The sequence below is a fragment of the Eulemur rufifrons genome, chromosome 9 (genome assembly GCF_041146395.1).
Source record: "Eulemur rufifrons isolate Redbay chromosome 9, OSU_ERuf_1, whole genome shotgun sequence".
Classification (NCBI taxonomy): domain Eukaryota; kingdom Metazoa; phylum Chordata; class Mammalia; order Primates; family Lemuridae; genus Eulemur; species Eulemur rufifrons.
The window spans coordinates 17,625,123-17,648,365 of record NC_090991.1 but is presented as its reverse complement, the minus strand read 5'-3'; the positions used below and the strand labels follow the sequence as shown (position 1 = coordinate 17,648,365).

Sequence of the window (23,243 nt, the reverse complement as noted above, 5' to 3'; positions counted from 1 at the left end):
AAAGCAGGTGGATGAAAAGTATTTAAAAAAGAACACACTCCATTTTCTCCTCCCAGGCTGATAAAACATTCTATTTAATACAAATACTTAACAGGAACACTATGCAAACAGCATATCTGTACACAATATACCAACAGCCTTCCACTCGGATTCTCTTCCAAAAGAAGGTCAGTCACATGAACTGGTAGGGTCCCTCCTGTCAGAACCCATCATTTTCCAGGAATCAGAGGATCTCTAGCCATCTATGGCAGTTGCAGTTGAAATAAATTATCAGTTGGACTAAGAAAGATTTCTCTGCTACCACTATCATATGTACGTCACCCCACCTTCTTTTGGTGGGGGACGAGGTGTTCAGCAAGCAAACAATGGCACTGAGCAGTTTTGATTTTTAATTTCACAGTTCGTGGGTTTCATCCATCCATCTGAGGACCACTACCAGATAAAAATCCTGCAATTATATTTAGCAGCATTGTGTAAGACCAGTTGCAAAAGACAATACATGCTACTCTCCCTCAGACTGGCCTTGCAGCCCTCTGAAAACGTGTTGGGGCTGGGCGACGTGGCTCATGCCTGTAATCCTAGCACTCTGGGAGGCCAAGGGAGGATAGCTTGAGCTCAGGAGTTTGAGACCAGCCCAAGCAAGAGCGAGACCCCATCTCTAATAAAAATAGAAAAATTAGCTGGCTGTGGTGGTGCATCCCTGTAGTCCCAGCTACTAGGGAGGCCGAGGCAGGAAAATTGCTTGAGCCCAGGAGTTCGAGGTTGCTGTGAGATAGGCTGACAATATGGCACTCTAGCCCAGATGACAGAGCGAGACACCGTCTCAAAAAACAAAACAAAACAAACAAGAAAGAAAACGTGTTGGTACTAGCCAAAATGGGGAGTGAAGGTGATCACTGACAGGACCACAATCATGTCTCAGCCTCCCAGCAGCCACCTTGATCTATAAAGGGACCCATGCACACAGAAAAGCAGCCTGTTACACAATGAAACCAGCTTATGTCCTGGAAAAGCTAAGAGGTGCTGGGTAAAGTTAGGCTGGGTGCGGTGGCTCGTATCTGTAATCCCAGTGCTTTCAGAGGCTGAGGTGGGAGGATTGCTTAAGGCAAGGAGTTCAAGACCAGCCTAGGCAACATAGTAAGACCCCATCTCTGGAAACAAAGAGAAAGAAAGAAAAAGAAAGAAGGAAGGAAAGAAAGGAAGGAAAAAACACAGAAAGAGTATATGCTTTGAGGGAACAAAATTTAATGAAATTTAAATGTCAGCAGAAACAGCAAGCTTCCTCTGGACACTTACATGGGCATCAGCTTTATCTTCAAGTGTGGCCTACCTTCCAAAGGCAGGGAAGATGGCCATATTGAAGGATATTGAAGAGATGAAAACTGAAAGTTCACAGAGTCCCTAAACCTTAATTCCTTACTCCCTCTTCATCCTAGCTACTGACTCAAGTACAGCTAATGCCACAAAGTACATAAAAAGTGCAAGGACTGCTGGTTTTTTCATGCAAAGCCTCATGGCTGTGTTAACAAGGAAACCAATGAAGTGCCAGGCCACTACAAATGCCCCATTGAGAATCTTAGCTAGTTGCGTCACTTCCACAGGCATACAATCCTTTCAAACTAGCTGACTGTGCCCCCAAGTTTTATCGCCTTCTGTGTAGAGCTGGCTTGTGGCATCCTCCCAGCAAAGGACACCTGGAGAGGAGTGTTATAAGTTAGTGTAGGGAAAGAAGGGAGGGAGGGTAGAGCACCAACAGTTATAGCAGGTGTTTCCCTCTGCCAACTTTTGTGCAAGCGGAGCCCCAGTGCCACAGGGCCTGATCTATCACTAGCCCAGTTTGGCTATTCTTGCAATTCTGGCTTCTCTACAATGGAAGACGGGCTGGCCACAAACATTTTAAAAAGTGGCTTCATACATTCACCTCGTGATAGATGCTGGAGCCCACATGCTTTGGAAAAGGGTCAACATTCTGGTCTCAGTAGTCATTTTCTTTCTTTCGGGAGGGGCTGGGGGGGCAGTTTGTATGGTTTTATTTAAACACAAATCAAATGTGCACACGAGCTGTCTATTCATTTTCTTCACTGTACAGCCTGGCATTGAGATAGGTGACTCTGATGGCCAGCTGGGCTGCTCTTTCCACAATGGCTTTGCGGTTCTTGGAGTAAACATTATGAGCAAACTCCGCACAGTAACATTTGTTGCACATCAGCAACACTTCCAGCTTCTTGACGTTGTGGATCAGGAACTTGTGGAAACCACTGGGCAGCATGTGCTTTGTTTTCCTGTTGCTCCCATAACCAATGTTGGGCATCAAGATCTGGCCCTTGAATCTTCTCAAAATCTTGTTGTCTATAATACCTCTGGGTTTCTGCCAGTTGTGATTAAAATTTTGACGTATCAGTCTGACTGGTGCTGGATAAAGTTCTTGGTCCTCTTTTTGACGATCTTGGGCTTCATAAGAGGTCTGAGGGTGGCCAGGATGCCGAATAGGAGATGGCTGCCACCTCCATAGGCAGCACCAAGAAGAGAGAGGACAGTAGTCATTTTCTAACACTCTTAGGGAACATTCCATTGGAAAGAAGAATCAACTGTGTATTCTAGAAAAGTCTCAGAGACATGGAAAACTGGACACTGTTCTATTGTCAAATTTTAGTGGACTATCAAAAAAAGGGAATAATCAGGCAACACTTCTTGCAGACACAGCTCAGGAATTTGGGCCAGTTTATAGTTTATAGCTATTGAACTTAAAATTCTACAAAGAGTTAGAAAATAAAAAACACTAACAATGTCTTTACTTAAAACCCAACTAAATCGAGGGAGCAGGTTTCTACTTAGGACCCAGCTGCCTTTCCCTAAGGAGGAATTTCTGCTTCATTTATCCTCCCCCTTGACAGAGCCTATTAGAAAAGGAAGGTGGGAAAATAGTATCATTTGAGCCAAAACAGCATTGGGCTCATTCCCTCCTTCTTTTAGCATTACCCTCTCCCATCCCCCAGTTCTACTCATAAACCTCAAAGCGCCCCACCCTACAGAACCGAAGTAATCTCTTGGGCATGCTGTTAAACCGTGCTGTCGTGGTTTGATGCCACAGCTAAGTGCTGACTTGGGCTTCCCAAGCCTTCAGTTATATCCCCAGTGACCTATTTAGGAGTTGAATATATTTTTCAGAGATAGAGAGCCGTATTTTTTCCCCTTGGTCCGCTTTTCTCTCAGATGGTCCTTAACCAAAGAATGATTACCCTAAAGGTCTACATGTATGCACACAGATAGTAAGATTTGAGGAAAGCCCTCTAAGAAATGCAGCAAGCATATCCGCTTTGGACATGAGTTACTTGCTATAACTTAAATAAACTGCAGACATTTTTCTCAACATTTAGCCTACTTCAACACCAACAAACCACAGCCTGCAGTCAAAGATGTCTGATATCATAGAATTAGGCATTTCCTTTGGTAGACAGTTTGCTAAATTAGAATGGCTAAGTGTCACCTATGCCAGACAAAACCACTAGGACCACAAAGGAGGGATAAAGCAAAACACTCATCAAAAAGTCAAAATTAGTGACAGAATTCTCCCTATATTTAAGAGGATGCTTTTTCAAAAATGGAAAGCAAGATAAAAGAAAGTTAAATACAGCCAACCTATGTGTAGAACTATGAAAAGTTTTAGGTTTAGACACATTTAGTGAGATTGAGTAGAATTTTTATAATGCATTCTGACCAATAATTGATGACTGTCAAATGAAAAAGTTCACTGTAGTTTCTCTCTTATGTTTTCAAAGCTTCGTTAAAACTTAAAATCAGCAGAACTCTTGTCTGATGGTCCAGTGAACATGGGAATTAAAAAGCTCCCAGCTCATCACAGGAGCCCAAGGGTGGCGGCAAGAAAAGTAAGGGTAGGTCTGCATTGCCAGATTTCATAATGCAGGGACTTTTTAAAACTCACTCGAAGTTCTGTGTATTTCACTGGCTTTGCTACACAAATGCAGACAGGAGAAAATAATATTCAACATCCCTCTGAGGATCACAGCTGAGTAAAAGCATGCAAGTGTGTTTTTGCTGCCATAGACAGGGTTCCACCTGGAACTCAAGCTTGCTAGTAATTCTGAGAGGTTTCCCCAACCCTGCCTGGCCTGGAGAAAAAGTGATGTCTTTGGGCTGTGGTTAAATTCAAACCTTATGGAGTGTCCTCTCTGGCTCACTCAAGCTTATTTCAAAAAGAGCCTCATGCAGAGCCCAGATCAGTGGGAAAGACTGACACTAGGTTCAGGCATGGAGTTTCTCCCTGTCCTGCTGTTACTCTATGTCTTTTGTCAAGACTGGGAAACATTTCCTGGGAGATAGCCTATATAATTTGTCAAAAAACAGGGGAAGGGCAAAAATTAAACACCAAGGTAATTAACACAAAGGAAAGCAAAGGTAATTAGGGGAGAAGGAACTGTCACCTTGTGTGTGTGTTAACAAAGGTATCATCTACTTAGAATAACCCAGATATCATTTCTGTTCCCCAACCAGTGTTTATCTTTGCACGTCTCTCATCTGTAATACCATAGGTATTACGCAGCAGTGAGAAGAGGAAATGGGTCAGCCTCTGGTTTTCAAGTAGTTTAGTGAGCATTTACGTAGAACGACCATAGCAAAAGGGAAAGTAGGGAGCACAGCAAAAGGGACTCACTCTTTGAATGAGTGAGTCAAGTTTTTTATTACTTAGAAAATCTCACCAATCTGCAAGGTGCATTTGGAATTTGTTTATTGTGAATTCCACAACAGATCTATGTAGCAGTCAAGTTCCTTCTTGCTGACGGGTCAACTCAATGACTTCTCCTTTCATTAGTGTCTATTATACCCCTCAGCTTTTGCCTCCCACATAAATGTTCTAAAACCTCATCTTGGTTCTCATTTGCTGAGACCTAGATTTAGAAACAACCTTAGGCTTAAAAGATGAGGATTTTGATATATGGAAATGGCAGGCAGAAAAAGGAGTTACCTTCTCATTCTTAACTGCTCTAAAGGTATGGGAAAAGTAGTCAGCTAGTGACCTGTGCATGTGTCCTGGGTATGGTGACAAATCTGAAATACCGAAGTGCCTTTCTGAAATTCGGTCTAGGACTTGCACGGAATACAGTGTCCTCCTCTTTCAGGAAACTGGCAGAGGGACAGCCCTACCCCTGTCCTATGTCTCTCAGGAGACTGGCATTATGCAGAGGTGCTCTTCTAAGTGTCACTCATTGAATGGCAATGCAGCTGGCCATGTTGTATTCCCTGGGGCCTCTAAGTCAAAGGAGGAACCCTGTGGAGGGTGGAAAACAGACATTTTTTTTTTTTTTCTGTTCTAATGACTTAAAACTCTGGCACCTTAAAACATGAATGTATTTTCAGAAGCCTGTGCTGCATTAACATAGTAAGGGCCATCATAATGCCAAACAGAATCTTCTACCAAGGTGGCCTACTTAACCATATACCCAAGGAATTGTGTATGTGCTGGGGGTGGGACAAGAAAGTTCAGAGATGGATTTCAACACTCTTACCCATAATAAAAAGCACACAATAGTCAGCTTCATCTATTTTCTATTACCTTTCACTTATAGGAGAAAAGATCTACCCATTTCTATTAAGAAGCAGGACATCTGCATTTGTAGGTAGCAAAAATCCTCTTGGGAGCATGAAAACAGACTGCTTCTTTTTATAAGCTATATAAAACCACCAGGCAAATATTCTCTGCACTCTGTCTCCCTATTTACTGCTATCTAGGATTACATAAAGACACATATAAACAGGTGAGTTCACTGCAGTGTATAAACAACTTTTTGTTCTTGTTAACCAGGTTCAAAAGAAACCAGTTATATCAAACTGAGACAATTAAAATCTTCCTTCTTAAGCTAGGGGTCTCCAAGTATGAGAAGTGCCTATACACAGAAATTTTCAATTGGGGCTGGTGGGTGCCAGGTGGGCATCCTGCCTAAAGGCAGGTGGTGCATTTTTTAATACTTCCTCTAGGAAGTCTAGCCTTAGACTTCTTTGTTAGGAGGGGTCACCCACAAAAGTTGAAATAGCAACATACCAACTGTAAGGATCTCTTCACTGCAATGTATCATCCTGACTAGAGCTCACAGAAGAAACTTCACTCACAGTCATTAGATAGATAGGCATAGATACTAAACTGTGCTTAAATCAACCATCTTTTTCTAGGTAAGACTCAAAAATAAAGAAAAATAAAAAAGACAAGAGAAGTGAAAAGACAACTCACAGAATGGGAGAATACTTGCAAATCATATCTGACAAAGGACTTAGATCTAGAACATAGAAAAAAACTCTTACAATTCAAGTAATCCTAGCACTCTGGGAGGCCGAGGTGGGAGGATTATTTGAGCTCAGAAGTTCAAGACCAGCCTGAGCAAGAGCGAGACCCCGTCTCTACTAAAAATAGAAAGAAATTATATGGACAGCTAAAAATATATATAGAAAAAATTAGGCGGGCATGGTGGCGCATGTCTGTAGTCCCAGCTACTCGGGAGGCTGAGGCAGGAGGATTGCTCCAGCCCAGGAGTTTGAGGTTGCTGTGAGCTAGGCTGACGCCACGGCACTCTAGCCTGGGCAACAGAGTGAGACTCTGTCTCAAAAAAAAAAAAAAAAAAAAAAGAAAAGAAAAAACAAAACTCTTACAACTCAATAAAAAACCAAATAACCCAACTAAAAATGCACAAAGGGCCTGAATAGATATTTCTCCACAAAAAAAGGTCCAATGGCCAATAAGCACATGAAAAGATGTTTAACATCATTAGCCATCAGGGAAATTTGATTCAAAACCACAATGAGATACCACTTCATGCCCACTAGGATGGCTTTAATCAAGAAAGCAGATAATAACAAGTGTTGTCGAGGATGTGGAAAAATTGGAACCTACTAGTGGGAAAGTGAAATGATGCAGACACTTTGGAAAATAGGTAGTTCCTCATAAAGTTAAACATAAGAGTTACCATAGACTTAGCAATTCCACCTCTAGGGGTACATCCAAGAAAAACATATGTTCACACAAAAACTTGCACCCAAATGTTTATGACATCATTATTCACAAGAACAAAAAGTGGACACAACCCAAATGTCCGTCAACTGATAAACAGATGAAATGTGGTATATCCATACAATGAAAAATTGTTTAGCTATAAAAAGGAATGAATTACTGATAAATACTACAAGGATGAACCTTGAAAAGGTTCACTGAGCCTCTTTGAGTAATTTTATGTACCACTTGTACTTTTACTTAGAAGTTAACAAAAACCAGTGTGTTTTATTTAACACGTGGTGGTGACTACTTGAATCCCTTTTAAGTTAAAGTTAGAAAATTATTGAACATCCCTCTGGTTTGGCTTTAAAAAAATAATCTTGGAGGCATACTTAACCAAGAACTTATAACAGATCAACATGAATTTCATCTCCAGATTCAAATGAAAGCAGTACCTAAACATGTCTTTTGTACCTTTATGTCTCTAAAGAATACACAAGTCATTTACAAAGGCCAAAATTGTCCTAATCTATTAGTGGAGCCCATTCATAAAGTACTTTGAGAGCCTTAAGGAACACCAGGAGATTGATGAGATTGTAACCACATCCCACCTTTCATTGAGTATGGTAATTCTGGGACAGACCCAAAATGAAAAATTTCTCACAACTGCACCACTAAGTACTTAAGTTATACAAAACTGTCACCTTTCAGGAGTATTACCTCCTTTTCCATTTTTAATATTTCTGATACTTGTACTCATTTCACCAGAATTAGCCACTGAGCTCCACATTAAGTTTAAGAAGCATGCATTTAAACCCGAATTAAAGCTGAACATTATTGGACCTTCCATGTTTAGATGGACCATTTAAAGACAACACTGCACACCTAGATTTTTTTGTATTCCCCCTGGGAGGAGCACACATTGAAAAGTTGCCCTGAATATACTCCCCACACATCTAGATTCTAATGCAACACAGAAAATGCAAAACAAATAAGTAGATAAAATAAACACAAAACCAAATTAGGTTTGTTTATTGTGGAATCATTTCACTATTGATGGGGCAGAGTAAGGGGAGGGAATCCAGACATTGTCACCTCCAATTCCATCAGTGCGAGGCTTCTAAACACTTACAATGTCAAAAACAACAGATTCATAAGACAACGTTAAAATAAATTTATTTTAATTTGCCACTTGCCTGATATTATTCTAATGAGGAGCTAAACACAACAAAATCAGAAAAACCGCCTCCTTTAAAGTTCAGACAGCAAAGATTTTCTGTAAGGCAGTTTCCTATTCCATGTGTGAAACCTTTGTTATGACTCAATGAAAATTAAATATGCAAAACTCCAAGCTGAGCTTAGTTTTGCCTGTGCACAGAGACCTTTTTACTCTCATTCTTCGAAAACCTCATTTTGGATCTTGCTGCCAACACCAGAGAGAGGAAAGCCGGCCAAAATTCCAAATATAACATGCGGAGGCAAATGCTACAGAAATCTGTCTGACGGGAAGGGACCATGCTGAGGTCGGCTGAGATAGATGCACTTCTCAGTCAGACCATTTTGGTCCCTCAGTCTGTTTGGAGCAAAATGCCATGACAAAGCAATCAGAGGAAACCAGCCAGTTTCACCATTCTCATTACTGGTGCCCTATGGTATTCACGCTATCAGTGACAACAATCCCACCCATCTCCAGCAGAAAGATGGGCCAGTGGCAACTAAAGCTCCACCAGTTACTCTAATTTTTAACAGATTTTTAGGGACAGTCCATGGAGACCTAGAATTTTCAGAAAGCTCAACTTACAGCAGCATGACAATTATGAAAAAGGTCAGGCACACTAGGGAACACTTAAAAACATATCTCTTTCCCATTCTCCAGAGGCAGATTTAGTAACCCCCTACTATCACTCTGAATAATTGATAAACCAGTTAAACTTGGATAAAATGATTACACTATCACTTAAACAAATACAAAGACATCAGCTCCTCAAGTTTAATTCTTTGATGAGGTCACAGTACTGAGGACAGGATAATTCATTCTCTCATCCAGAGGATCATTACAGAAAACCCAGAAATAGGGCTCCCAGTCTAATTGGGAAGAGATGATGTGCGCCTTGTACAGAGCACTGGCCCCTGAGAAAAGACAGAACAATTAAAACAGCTTATTTGACCAGTCATTTCCTCCAGTAGTTTATCTTAGAAAAATCCCCTGTGGTTTACGGCTATGTCAGTTAACCCAGGAGGTAAAGTTTGCCTACAGTGACTTCTGGAACATTTTATTGGATCCTGTTCACGGTGAGGCAGACTGGCAAGGCAAACTTAAGAGACTGAAAAGGACTTATGTTACGGAACTTTGAAGGGAGAACACAGCAGCACTGCAAGTATGATCGACAGCATCTGCAAATTTCTAACTCCACTCTTATACATTCTGTACATGAGGGACTGTATCATTACTATGCTTATCTAAATAATTGTCTTAGCCAGCTAAAAAGGGAAGCAAGAGAAAATACTGTCATATCGCCTAAACTTGCTCTCATATGGTACAAGTAACAACCAGACAAATTAATGAAAACACACCCAGGAATCAAAATGTTTTGAGATATTAACTACTTGACCTAACTATTATGGTTAATGAAGTACTTCACTCTTGCTGGAAAGAGTGTGGGTTAGGAAGCAGGAAAGTGGGATAGGCCTCACTTCCTGAATGAAACTCATCTTGGGAATTCTTATTTAAAAGAAGACTTCCTGCCTTTATACCAGTATCTACAACAGTTTGTGATTTAGATAATAACTCTGATAAGTCAATGGTACATTCAGTACTGGCATCTTCAAAGGGAGAACTGGAGATGTTAAACAAGCCCTACTTCATTTACTACTATTTGCAAATCTCTGATTACCAGTTCCCATTCATCGCCTCAAAAAAAAAAAGTATTCAATGAAATGTAGTCTGGGCAAGCCTGAAGAGCTAAAAGTTCCTCCTTGTCTCTTTCCGCTAAAATGGAAACTGTTAATTGTTACAACTTGACTAGACTTAGACTCATCTAATTAAAAGATTCAGAGGTTAGGTTTTAGAGTTTAAAAGCCCAATCTCAGGAAAAACAGCACACTTTCCCCATGCCTGAGATTTCTAATAAATAATTTCAGCTTTATTAAACAAATGAAACGAAAGATAATATAAAATGTATAAAATTGACACTCAACATCAAAGTCAACAATCACAGTTAACACCAACTTCATGCTAGGGGTAAAAGATTAGCCCTTAACTTTAAATCTAGAAGTATACAACTCAGTCCTAGTGTATGTATTAAACAAGCACAATTAAAAAAAAAAAAGCAAGCAACTGGGAATAACTGGTAAGCAACACAGCATGTTCAGGTACAGATCTCTTCTGTGCCTGAAATTTGACCAGAGATATTTCTTCCAGGTGGATTACACCTTAATGGAAGTAAGGGCTAAAAATCACAGACTCTGTTGGTATTAGTCATTTCATAATAAAAATTTTAAAGCCAGCAGCAAAGCTTCCTCCAGGATAATCATTTTTGTCCCTGCAACATTACAAGCCCAGATGGGGTACCCTCCTGGGCAAAAGTATCTTGGGAATGGTAATGGATGCTTCCTACATAACTTCTGACCACAGACTTAATTTGCCCAGTATCAGTCATCTGTCTAATAAGTGTTCCAAAACCTGCAATTAGTACAAATATACAGTAGGCACTATTCCACAAACCGAGAGATGGAATGTGAATGGACTGTGAAGAGACCTTATGGGAAATTCCTCCTCCCCCTTTAAAAAGAAAGAAAGAAAGAAAACCAAAGAGCTAAAAAAGGCAATATCAAAAAATGGATGGGAAGAAACAAAACAGTCCCCTCTCCTTCCTTTCTCCAATGCCTGCCTCAGTCAACTGTTGCTGAACAACAGAACAAAACCCATTAGAACAAGATGAAATCTGGGTTTGCTGCGCAGATGTGGGACTTTTGTGGAGGGCAGAGCTCATTTCTCCCGGCAGAAGCTAGAGTTTAAACTCTTCTTTGCCGGATTGTTCTGGGCTGAGCTGCTGAGGAGGATCAAGCAGCGGGCGATCAACCCAGGTCCCTCCCTCTCTCTTCGGTTTTTCCCCTCCCCTCCCGTTCAGTAAGGAAGAAAAAAAAGCGCACGGCTTTCCAGCTCCCAGCTCCTTAAAAATGCCTTTCCGGAGCCACCGCACACAATCTTGCCCCAGCAGCAAAGAATTTTGCGGCAAAGGGCTCGCCGATCCAGAGCGGAGAAGTGAAATAGGCGCCCAAGGGCAATTTTAATTGTCTAACCCGGGCCGATTTCCTAAGAGGCAGCAGCGCAGGGAGAGAAGAGGGAGGAGGGAGGAGGGGGCAGCTCCGAGAGGCAACAGGGGGCAAGCCGAGGCAGAGAAAGGGGACCAAAGCGGCGAGATCCCAGCCTGGGCCCCCGAGGAGCTTCTGCAAAAAGGACTCCGGGGCTGCCCTCACCGTTCCCCGGTAAACGTTTGCAAATTATATATGCAGCCAAAATGGCGCTGAGAATAAAAATATAATTTAAAGGCAGGTCGCCATATTGTAAACAGAGAGGCAAAGAAGAGGCGGACTCAAGAGACACCCTCCATTATTTCTTCCACAGCCGCAAGCGCCCGGTCGCCAGGGTCTGGACCAGGGCAGCTCCCGCGGCCGAGGGCTCCGCGCACCCACCCCGAGGAGAGCCCGGCCGGGCAGAAGCCCCGAGGACAGCGGGCGCGCGGGCAGGCAAGCGGCACTGGGCCCGGAGCTCCTCCCCTTCCTCCCCCGCCACCGCCCGCCGTGCCCTGCCGGCTATGTCCCGGCTCCCCAGCGACTTCCAATCCCAGATGGGGTTCTCCTCACTCCTCCCAACCCCCACTTCGGGGTCCGGACCCTCCGCTGTTCCTCCCCCCCAAAACGGTCAGATCCCGGCAGACACCTAGGGGCGGGGAGGCACTCGCCCCAGCGGCTGCAGAAAGTCAGCTAGCGGCTGCAAGCGCCCGTTATTTCGGCAGGCAGGAGCAGGCCGGGTGAAGGAATGTGCCGAGAACGGTCCGCCAAAGGGATCCAAAGGGGTCCCCAGACCTTACCAGCATTGGAGGTGGAAGGCGGCCGGGCAGTGGTCGCAGCATAGGAGATCTCCACCTTCCTTGCAGCTATCGCAGCTGTCGTGGTTGGTGGCCCTGCCGCTTCTCCGAGGCTCCTTCTCAGGCTTCCGACTCCGCTTTTCTGCCTCGTCCGTCTTGGGGGGAGCCAGCAGAGCTTGGATTTGCTGCACACACATACAAACGGCGTGTGTGCACACTCGGAGCTCCCGGGCGGTCCGTCGCCCCCCCGGCGCGGCTTCTCCGTCACCCACCCCTCTCCCCCCTTTTGTCCTTCTTCCTCCCATCCAGGCTGCTCCCAGAACCTTTCAGCCCCCGGAACCAGGGGGAGCCCACCCTAACCGCGTTCCTGCAGCACAACAACGAGAACAGCTTCTTCCAAATGGGGAGGATCAAGGGTAGGGGGATGGGGAGAGGGTGCGCGGTTCCCTTCTCGCCACTTCCTTGTATGGACAGTGGGGGACTCCAAAGCCCAGCTCGGGAGAGGCCCGAGCCCGGTACCCGGACGTGCTGGGGGAAGCACAAAAGGGCCGACAAGAAGGGGGTGGGGAGGACCGCCGGTGCAACGAGATGGAGTGGGCTGGCGCCTCGGGAGAACGAATCGAGGGCGGCGGGTAGGTGAAACTGCTGCAAACGTCCTCGGAGGCTGAGCACAGCCCCTCGAATTGCAAAGATGGGAGGGAGAGGCTGGGTGAGGAAGAACCCCCCCTCCCCCGGCCCTCTGGGCGCCTAGAGCTTAGGACCGGCTTTGTGGGGTGGAGGGCGTAGGTTCCCTCCCGGCGCTGGGGGAAGGGGATGAGGAGGGCCACTCTTACCTCCATCAGCCCCCCCGACGTGTCCAAGTCGTACACGATCGTCTTGGTCTCCATTTTCTCCCACATTCATCCACCTCCCGGGCTGGGTGCTCTCTGCTCCGGCCCCCCCAACCCCGGGGGGAGGGGGGAAACGGGAGGAGGGGGCGCTCCTGACCCCGGCTCCCCTTCTTTTTTCCCAACACGGGTCCCGACTTCCTCGCCCTGGCTCCCCCCCACCCCCCGGCCCCCAGTCCCCGGGACGGCAGCGTCCTCCCCACGGGCCGTGAGGGGGGAGCAGCCCCTCAGTCCCGGCCCGGCTGCTGGCTGCACAGTGGGTCCCGGCTCCGGGGTTCAGGCCTCGGCGGGGCCTAGTCCCACAGGCTAAAGCCGGCACTGGCGACCGCTGGTCCGGCCGGGAAGGCTGGCGGGCGCTGCCATCCCAGGGTTGGGGGGATCGGAGGGGGGGTGAGAGGTTAGGTGAGGTTGTGGTACGTGAGGTGACTGGGGGGGGAGGGTGATGGGGGGTGGTCCCCGGGCTCCGCCTCTTGCCGCCGCCGCCGTCTGCGTCCCGGCTGCCGCGCACTTGGCGCAAACTTACCGCGAGCGCCCGCAAAGCCACCCGCGCAGGCGCCCCGGGATCGCCGCTCGCCGCGCGCAACCGCAGTGACAGCCGGCGGCCGGGCTCCCGCGCAGCCGCGGTGAGGGGGTACCCCCCATCGCGCAGCCGCGCTGGCATTCGTCTGGAGCGCCGAAGCCCCGCCTTTCTGCCCTGCGCCAGCGTACTGAGGCAAAAGGGCGGGACCTGAGGCCTCGCGCAGGCGCTTGGGAAACTCCTAGGGGTCATAGCGCAGCCGCAGGAACCTAGGAACTGTTCATCCATTGGTGTTTGTGTGCGGACCTAGGGACTCTGTTCCCGCGCAGGCGTGTTGGGGGTGCTCCCCTCCCTCCCCCTTACATAGCAGCTTCCCGCGCAGGCGTATTGTCAGTTGCAGGCCCTCACAAGAAAACTTCTCCTTTCGCCATTTTGGTAATGAAAGATGGGCTGTCGTGCCCTTGGAGTCCTCAGGCATGAAGGAGCAAGGTGTGGTGTTGGATGGAGCTAGTAGGCTGTCGGTGACAGCAATATTCCTAAGAATGTTCTACTGGACTATTTGGTTCTAGCGTCAGGTGTGGCTTGACCGGGCCGCCATATTGGTAAAGAGAGAAAAGAAACCCATTGCGACAGAAAATGACAATTTTGGTGGCGAGTTGGCTGGCTGCGGTTCCCTTTTCCCTCCCGTTCCCGACAGTTAATTTTAGCCCGAGCATCCCTGCCTTGCGTGTTGATGGCACTATGGAGAGTTCCGTCTGCCCGTTACTACACTCTCTTCACCACAGTCCCTGAGAACTGCTCTTCAAGAGGAAGCCCAAAGCGGAGAGTTTGTAATCCTGACAACGCCCAGCAACCTGCGTACAACGGACTTCAGCTCCCAGTTTGCAATGCGCAAGGGGTCCAAAGGGCGAACGGGAGCGCATTGCATCCAGGGAGCAAGAATCGCGATGGGTCTGGTGGATTGTGGGAGCCGTAGTTCCGTGTGCGTGCGATGCACTCTACGGTAGGGTGGACTCAGGGAAGAGTGATTTGCCTGCCGGGAAAGGATACTTTTGAGAGCTGCACTGCTGAATGCTGGGATTTGTAGTCTGAAGGCCTCACCTCGCATTCGGGGCGGGGATTATGCTCCCTTCCAGGGCGCCCGACCCTCCCCTTGGTATCGCCGTCAGAGATGGCCGGTTATTGCTGCCAGCATCACTGTGGATGAAGTAGTAGAGAAGGGAACCGCATCGTTGTGCTTGACACTAGGTGTTTAATCGGCATTGTTGCCAGGTAGCTGTGCCCAGCCGACTTTTAATGTCAGGACACCTTTAGCATTTTCCAAGTCATCAAACTGGAAAGAGTTTAGAGACCATCTGATTTAATCTCCTCATTTCCAGATGCACAGAGAGGAGCAGTGATTTGCCTAGGTCGCATAGTGAATGTATGGCAGACATAGAAATAAAACAGTTTCTTGATTCCCCGGCCAGACACTGCCCATTACACCATGTTAACTGCCTCTGCAGAATTGTTGCTGTTCTCTTTTGGGACAGTAAGGAGGATGAGTTAGAGTTGAGAAACCAGTATGTGGAGTCTTAGGTTTCTTTTTTTCTGCCTTTTCACTTTTCTGATGACCCTTTAGGTGTCTGGAAAGAGCTATGAAGTCATGGGGGCTGGGGGTGGGGAATGTCTTGTAAATTGGCTGCTCTCTGCCTTATGCCAGGCTCAGGCAACAACAGATTTTTAGTGACTATGGACCAGAGATGTGGCCCTCAGAGAGGGGAGGGCTGAACTAGATTGCTTGTATGGAAGTGGCCAGATCTTCTCTCTCCTAGGGCCGTACTTCATGCCACAGGCCCTCAGAGGTTATAACCTCATGTGCCCTCTCTCATTGGCTTCCTTCCTAGTGCTCAGGGCCCAGCTGTGCTGCTCTGTCAGCCTGAAGACATTATGGGGCAGATAAGTAAGCCACTGGCACATGTCCAGTGAGGAAGGCTTTGCTCTGAACAACATCATCGGTTGCAGCTGAGAACAGGAACAGGCGGTGGACTAACGAGCAAAATAAGACTTGGCCGGCTCTGTTGACAAGTGCCAGGGGAACTTCACACACCTTCCTCTTGGAACTTGGAGAATGAGATCAGCCCAGTGGGGCCAGGAATGGTGCCACCTTGGAGAGCTTCAGCCCAAGAAGTTCAAGGGTGCTTGAGGAGAGAGAGCAGGTAGGATATAGTTGCCCTTGGAATTGATCTCTTGTGGCTAATCTAGGCACTGCACTCTGCTTGGATTGGAGCTTCTACATTCCTCAAGGGCCAGGGGTGGGCAGCATGAGTAGTCAAGACCTCCCTCTTGGAAGGCTGTAGAAGCAGAAGGTGCTAGTTGCTATTATTTCTTTGAGGGATTTTTGTCTTCTGGTTTCTTAGTTCCCATAACTCCCTGTTGCCTGCCGCTTGCTCCTACTCTGGAGAGGAGCCATGCAGGGCACACGTCTAAGCATGGAATGTGCATGCTGGGGGACGACGCTGGGCAAACACTTTCATCTCAGGAGGCATTGGGGGCCATAGGGAAAGGGCAAACTTAAGCAGATCCTGCCCAGTCACCTTTTCCCAGAGGCCATGGATACGGCCTTAGCCTAACTTAGGAGCCAAGCCCCTAATCTGCATTACCCGTGTTCCTGACATCTGGCTATTATCTGAGGTCATGCCAGACTAAGGCCTCATATTCAGGGGTTCAGTCTGTTTCCTATTCTAATTTCCCAAGCTTTGCTTGCTTGGAAGTAAGGGGAAGGAGAGATGTGGCAGGCTTCCTGGGCCTTGTCAGCAATCTGGTGGCACTGAGGAAGGTTTGGGAGCATGCCAGCCTGTGGTTCTGGCCTCGGCAAAGAAGAGGAAATGAGGCATTGGGGGGGGGTGGGGGTTGCAGTGCAGTTCCCAGGTTCCCACATCCCTGAGCACCAGCCACTGGGGCCTCTCATTTCACCTGCCACCTGTTGCACTGACCTATCTGGGACAGTGGACCCTGCTCAACTGCATGTATTAATAACTTTTTTTGTTCTTTTTATGGGCCCAGCACGCTTCCGCTGCACCACTCTGCTATCTTTTTTTTTCTTTTTAAATAAAATCTGGGGATGATTGATTGTTTGGTCCAGCATGCCTTCTGGTCCTGCAGTCCGTATCCCATTTATTTCCCACCTCCCTTCCCTCCAGGAAAACACCATCCACCTGGCCATTGCTTGGTTTTTTTCAAAAACACCGTTTTAATAAGGAAACAACAGAAATAAAAGATTGTTCTCTGGCTAGAGCCCAGACCCTATATAATACATTACATGTATAAAGTGGCCTTCAGCCAGCGCCTAGGCCCCTGCCTGGGGCTCTCTGACCATCTATTCCATGCCAAATTCCTAGGTCCTTGGACCTCTGCTCCTCTCCAGAATGTGCCTGTCCTCTCCCCTTATCTCATAACAGTGGCCAGGAGAGAGGAGCCTGGCAAATGGCTGAGATTAAAGGAGGGACCAGTGGGAAAGAGGATGTTTGTAACAGCCAGATAAACATCAGAGGAAGGTCTCCCTTTCCTCGGGGTTTAGGGCTGCTGGGGGTGTCCTGCTTTGGTGTGGAGCATGAGTGCCCAGGGAAGCCCAACCTGAGCTTGGAGTAGGATCCCCGAACCCTTTAGGATCCCTTAGAATTATTGCCTCCACTGCAACAGGGCAGGAGGCAGAACTGTCCATTCCGGGGGCTTTAGAGGACTAGAGACCTCCCCGAGGGGCTGAAGTTGGCATGCCAGGACTACCCAGAGGTCACCATTGAGAGCAGTTTTGGCCACTAGTGATGGTCCTTGTGAGGAGCACCCTAGTGCAGTTTCCACCAAGTTAGCCCTGCTGCGGGGTCCTATGTGCCGGGTCTGGATGGTGGTCTTGTGGAGAAAGGTGCTTCTGCTCTGCCTGTGAATTCCAGGCTGGAAGTCCAGGGCATGGGGGAGGGCCAGGAGAATGTTGGCTGTTGATGTATGTGCTCCAGCTGTGTTCTGCCCATAGGCAGATGCCCGCTGACTTGGGCCCAAGGAAGGGCCCTAAGTGGGCAGTGGTACCAAGAAAATAGGCCGTGGTGGGCATTGCAGGCGGGGAAGGGCACAACTTCTTGAGGGATTGGTGGTGTCTCCTCCCAGGTGGTATGTACAGGAGGTGGAGGGACAGCAGGAAGCCGGGAGCCCTGCTGCTGGACCGTGACGCAAGGCTAAGTTGGCTTCCCTAGGCTGTCCCCACCTAGATGGAGACTTCATATTCTCTCATCTCCTGCAAAGGAAAGAGACTGCTGGGAGTTAGAAACTTGTATAACGTTTGCCAGGCCATAATTCACCTTCCCAAGGAAAAGGGAAAAATTGAGAGGGCTTGGTAGGACCCTCAGGAGTACCTTCCCAAGGGAGCAAAGAATTGAGTTCTGGCCAGGGTGTCAAGGTTGGCGTGGTTACTTACTCCAGTCTCGTAAGTTGGATTGTCAAATGCTGATTCTACGGTGATGCGGCTATAGGGGCGGGGTCGTGTTCGGGGCAGCTGCAGGGAGGTTTTCCCCTGGAACCTGTGGGCAGAGAAGCCTGCGAGTCAGGAGTACTGGGCAGGAGGGAGGCAGGTATGTAGAGCAGGAAGAGAAGCCAGACCCACCTGGAGAAGTAAAGGTACACACCTCCCACCAACAGTGCCATTGCCACCAGCGGCAAGAAGATGGCAGCTGCAATGTGGGCAGCATCCAGGGTGCTGGAAGCAGCAGGTGCCTTGGCAACTGAAAACACACAGGGTGGCATTAGAGCAGAGGTCCCTGTCACCTGGAACCCACATGCCCTCCCCTTTGCCCAAAGGCATCCAGCTACCAGCTCCCTCTAGCTGGCTGGAGGCAGGGAAAGAGCTTTTTGCCCTCCTAGGTCCAAACCTCTCTTTCTCTGCCCTCCCTCCTTGGCAAGCCCAGGGCCTGGGAGCTGTGAGAACCAGGGGCAAGGAGACTACTTCCCTGGCCTTCAAGGTTGGAGACTCACCATCCAGGCTGCGGCTGCTGTAGAACCCATCCAGAGAGGCTGGAACAAGAGGGGAGGGCCAAGGACAGTGGGTGAGCCCAGTGGGCCAAACCACTGAGGCAGGAAGTGGAGGTAGTGGGCTGGTCATGGGAAAGATTTGTCCAAGGAGAGCCTACTCCGGGATTTGTCTTGGTGATGCCAGGTCAGAAGGATCTGGCAGAGACTGGGGAGACCGAGGGTAACATGAAGGTGGCATGGGCAGGGGATTCTGGTTCTCAACACTGGACATCTTCGCCAGAGCAGCCCTGTGGGGCAGGAGGGGCTCTGGGGGTTGACAGGGCACTCACCAGCTCTGCAGATGGGTGGGGGGTCACTCCAGTGTGAGGGGTGTCCAGGCACACACTTGATGCTGGCCTGGCCCTTCAACACATAACCAGGGGCACAGGAGAAGTGGACAGTGGCCCCTGCTGGGTGTAGCTGCTTCTCAGGACTGCGGGCACCATTCTCAGGGGCACTAAGGCCATGGCATGGCTTGAGCTGTTCCACTGCAAAGCAGGCAGGGCCCAGTGAGGGTGCCAGGCCCCTGGCCTCCAGAGGTAGCATTTTGTATCACCTACCAGGGACTTCCCGTCCTACCCACTTACAGAGACATTTGGGGGCCCGGTCACTCCACTTGGGGCTGCCGGCCTGGCGGTCATGGCAGGTGAGGATGGCACTACCCGTCAGCACAAAACCCTGGTCACAGATATACTGCACGGTGGCCCCCACGGGAAACTTGGAACTGGATACGAGGCGTCGGCTGTGCTCCACGTCTCCGGGGTCATGACAGGAAGTCACTATGGGTGGGAGGTAATGAGGAAAGTAGCCCAAGAAGAACTCAGCAACAGCCAAGCCACCCTGGCTTCATTCCAGGCCAGCTAATATCTTCATGTCATATGGTTCTACCCCCTATTTATCTGTCCCTACTATTTTGCTGGTGTGTCCCCTCATTTGTCCCCTTCACATCCATTAGGGTCAACAAACACTAATTGGCCATCCACCAGGAATGAAATACTTGGAGTACTTGGCTGATAACCCTATGAAAAGATATTATCCCCATTTCATAGATGAAGAAACTGAGGCTATGAGAGGTGAAGGAACTTCAAGGATACTAGCCAATAACAGCTGTGGTCTGGTTCAGAATCCAGGAGAGAGGCTTGGAGGTTGTGCTGGGCAGGGGAGAATGGGGGACAGGTACACTTACCCCTCTGGCACGAGGGCAGGTCCTCACTCCAGGTTAGGTCCCACTGGCACATGAGGACACTGGATCCCACCACCTGGTAGCCAGGGTAGCACTGGTAAGTGACCACAGTGCCATGCACCAGCTCAGGCTGCGACGGGCTCTTCCAGCCATTGGGGATCTCAGGTAGCTCCGGACATGTGTCATTGCGGGGTACCTCTGAGGGCACAAAGGCAGCAAGATGCAGGGCCTCAGCCAGCACCAGAGCAACCGTGCTAGCTAGTCCCCCCTCCCCTCGAGGACACTCTGGCTCCTGCCAGTTTGTCCTGGGCCTGGACTGTCCTGGGTAGTCTCAGTGATTCATGCCCCCTGTTCAAGGGCCCCTCCTGGCCTGTCCCGGACATTGCTCTGTCTCCTAGATTCCAGGGTTATCACCTAGGCTTTGGCCTTACTTCCAAAAGCACCTTGACAATTTCTTCAGGCCTGAGAGATGGGGGCCAGTAGGGTGAGGGAAATTGTCACTTCTGTTGAGATTGTCAGAAAGGTAAAAAACAACACTTTTCCTCAGTTCCCTATTTTTGTTAGGAAGTTCTTCCTGCTGCCTACCCAAATCCCTCTTGCTGCAACAGAAGGCTCCCTTTCTGTTAGCGGGCCCTCAGGGAAGATGGAGAACAGGACAAGCTTCCTTCAGGTGATGCCAGCTTTCCTTTGTCCAAAAGAGCACCCAGGCTCCTAGTTGCCCTGGCCTCTATGACTTGCCATGGTTCGAGGTCTGCACTCCAAGGGGGGTAGGGACTAGCTCACCAAAGAAGTGGATGACGAAGCCCTGCTGGTAGCCCAGCACTGAGGTCCCAGGGTCCGACTGGAACTGGATGGTAACATCAGCCATGGAGGTAAAGAGCTTGAAGTGGCCACGGGGCCCCGAGTACTGGCCCAGGACCCGGGCTGTCAGGTCATCCCCATCATAGAAGGTAAGTACGTCACCAGGGCCTATGCGCAGCCTGTGGAGGAGGACCATCAGGGCAGGGCAGGGCAGGCCTGGGGGCCCCAGAATGGGCTGGACAAGAGGTGTCCCCAGACCTCAGGAGTTGGCTTGGCCTGACCCAGTAGGCACTCACACTCGGACATCCAGCATGATGCGCTTGTCCTCTTCCACGTGCACACCCCAGATGCAGTCCTGCCCTCGGCCGTAGGGCTCGGGCCAGTTGGGGGAGAGCACCACGCCGGCTGAGTCTGTGATCTCCCCACTGCACACGGCTAGAAGGCAGGGGAGGCCCAGGAGGTGTGTTCCCTCCATGTTCCCCCCAGTGCCGTTGTGTCCTGGAGCTATCACATGCCCACCCATTGCTGGAAGCCCCCACCTCCGAAAGGGGAAGCCTGAATCAGACGCATCACAGGGCCCCTGTGGCCCAAGGCTCTGAGGCTGGCTCCCTGGTACCCACCCAGCTCTCTGCCCCCTGGCAGGCCCATCTGCTGGTGCCTACTGACCTCGGCAGGCTGGCTCTGTCTCATTCCACTGGGGATCGTGGGGGTCGACACATTCGATGATGATGGAACCCTGCTCCAGGGTGTAGCCAGGGTCGCAGCTGAACTCCACAGTGGTACCCACAGGGTAGGAGGGTGCGCTACTGCTGAAGTTGCCGTATTTGACAAAAGGCTCATAGCAATGGCCCTGCTGGAAGGCTGTAAACCACAGGGCCCTGCCTAACTCAGCCTCAACTGGCGTAAACACGGGGCAAGCATCCTCCTGCTTCCCTCCCCAGGGTCTTTCTCTTCCTCAGTGCCGATGACACATGTATGTCCTGGGCTTGGGAGTGGAGAGGCGGTGCAGGAGGTACAGCCCAGAACACTCATCCCTATTATGCTCAGGGGGCCGTCTTGACCCCTGGGATTGCATTCCTAGTGCCTAGTTTTGTGCTTAGTACACAGAAGATACTCAATAAACATTTTTTGAATGAATTAATGTTTGTATGCATGCAGGAATGGTTCTAGAATGTTTCTTACAGCAATTCTCCTTCCCTAAGGGTTGGGGCCCTTTATGCTTTTCAAAATCTGGAGAATTTATTGTCTTGGACCAGGCAAGGGTCTCCAGCAAAGATGGGGCAGGAATCCTGGACCCGAGGGGAGGGGCAGGGAGAGGGGACCTGAATGCCAGGTGAGCAGGGGCAGACTTGGAAGGAGTGATGGGATGGGGATGGGGGCGGAGAGGGGGAGGGTGTGTGAGAAAGGGCCCAGGCCCAAGCCCACCACCCAGCCCCCCAGCCCCAGTTAGGCCCCGGCAGGCTCACCCTCATAGCGCAGGGCCATGCCTGCCGCTGCCCCGCTGCTGTCAGTACTGAGCTCCACAAAGAAGTGTCTGCCGGAGCTGAGCAGGCCCTCAATGGGCAGGTATTCCACCTCATAGGAATCGTACACTGGCGGGGCCTCCACGTTGTCCCCGTTGCGAATGATGAGCCTGGGCCGGGAGAGTGGCAGCTACATGGCTGGTCACCCAGATGGGGTGTGGCCCCAGGCTTGGGTAGCATTCCTCCCGCAGGATATTACCTGGCCGGGCACTCCCATCCCACTAGAACAGCCCCTCACCTGTCATCATCTTCTGCCAGGGAAACCTTCTCAAAGTGCAGGTGTAGCCGCTGGCCCTCAGGAGCCTCCAGCAGCCAGTGGCAGGTGAGGTTGTTGCTGTAGTTGCCCGGGAAGCCGGGAGAGACAATGCGGCCAGTGGTAGCATTGCGGATCACTCCACCACAGGCAGCTGGGAGACAGGGACAGGATGTATAGGCTGGGTCCCCTGACTGGAACCTAGGTAGCCTAACAAGCCTTCCTCCCCATTCCAGCTTTGTACCATCTGCATGGGGCATCAGGGACCTTTGCCTCCCTGCCATCTTTGCTATCGTGGTCCTAAAGGTCAATCGTTTTAGCTCTGTGACCCTGCAGCTCCAGGTGGTCTGAACTGCAGAATCCTACCTCCTAACCTTTCACACCTGTGGGACTATTCACATGCAATGCTCTGACTGTAGGTAGATCTGTCACTGCCTGGCTGCGTGGCCCCAGTAAGTCACTTTCCCTCTCTGCTGATTCCTTTAGGAGGCTGTTCCTGACACCCCCCGGGGGGACTTTAATAAAGCCCTTACTCTGGGCTCCAACCTTCTGGGATACATCTGCTATCTCTACCTCCTGCTACTTTCCTAAAAATAGTTATTTGTTTGGATATGTCCCTTAACCTAGGGCAGGGGCCCGGTTTCTACACGCCAGGCATGGGGTTGGTGTTCAGTGTTGGTTGAATAAAATGAGAGGTTATTCATAAAAGTAAAAAGACGGGTAGGACTAGATCTGGGATGATAAACACCTGATGTGCGTGCCCCAAACCTTGTGCCCTTAGCAGGCATTGCTGGCCATCGATGGCCTTGAACACTTGCTGAAATAGCTCTCACGCACAGCTGACCCTGTAGGGCCTTTCCAGCACTGACTGCTCTGGCCTGGGAGCTGTCCTCCCTTTCTAAGGAGAGGCCAGGCAGCTTGCCTGTGCCATCAGTGAGGACTCCTGGGTCAC

General features: G+C 49.4%; 3 protein-coding genes across 6 annotated transcripts in view; all 3 read right to left on the bottom strand.

Moving 5' to 3' along the window:
- Positions 1–13,552, bottom strand: part of PHF12 (PHD finger protein 12) — a 41,963-nt gene extending 28,411 nt beyond the window's left edge. Inside the window, exons 1-2 of one of the 2 annotated variants that reach the window (XM_069482220.1) lie at positions 12,924–13,552; positions 12,094–12,275 (exon numbers count right to left, since the gene is read on the bottom strand). In XM_069482220.1, coding sequence (XP_069338321.1) covers positions 12,094–12,275; positions 12,924–12,989 — 248 coding nt within the window. In that variant the 5' untranslated portion in view covers positions 12,990–13,552. Of the gene's footprint in view, positions 1–12,093; positions 12,449–12,923 lie in introns of those variants that run through there. The other variant, XM_069482219.1, reaches the window with a different exon arrangement.
- LOC138391952 (large ribosomal subunit protein eL32-like) lies at positions 2,066–2,544 on the bottom strand. The gene is given in 2 exon segments (XM_069482130.1): positions 2,066–2,383; positions 2,386–2,544. Coding segments are annotated over 2 exon segments (477 nt in total).
- A 3,161-nt stretch (positions 13,553–16,713) lies between the features above and the next one.
- Positions 16,714–23,243, bottom strand: part of SEZ6 (seizure related 6 homolog) — a 44,558-nt gene continuing 38,028 nt past the window's right edge. For 2 of the 3 annotated variants that reach the window (XM_069483554.1, XM_069483551.1), the window contains exons 6-17: positions 22,277–22,445; positions 21,982–22,148; positions 21,182–21,376; positions 20,812–20,950; positions 20,498–20,694; positions 19,718–19,912; positions 19,119–19,310; positions 18,822–19,019; positions 18,496–18,534; positions 18,128–18,245; positions 17,942–18,044; positions 16,714–17,777 (exon numbers count right to left, since the gene is read on the bottom strand). In XM_069483554.1, coding sequence (XP_069339655.1) covers positions 17,745–17,777; positions 17,942–18,044; positions 18,128–18,245; positions 18,496–18,534; positions 18,822–19,019; positions 19,119–19,310; positions 19,718–19,912; positions 20,498–20,694; positions 20,812–20,950; positions 21,182–21,376; positions 21,982–22,148; positions 22,277–22,445 — 1,745 coding nt within the window. In that variant the 3' untranslated portion in view covers positions 16,714–17,744. The remainder of the gene's footprint in view (positions 17,778–17,941; positions 18,045–18,127; positions 18,246–18,495; positions 18,535–18,821; positions 19,020–19,118; positions 19,311–19,717; positions 19,913–20,497; positions 20,695–20,811; positions 20,951–21,181; positions 21,377–21,981; positions 22,149–22,276; positions 22,446–23,243) is intronic. The other variant, XM_069483552.1, reaches the window with a different exon arrangement.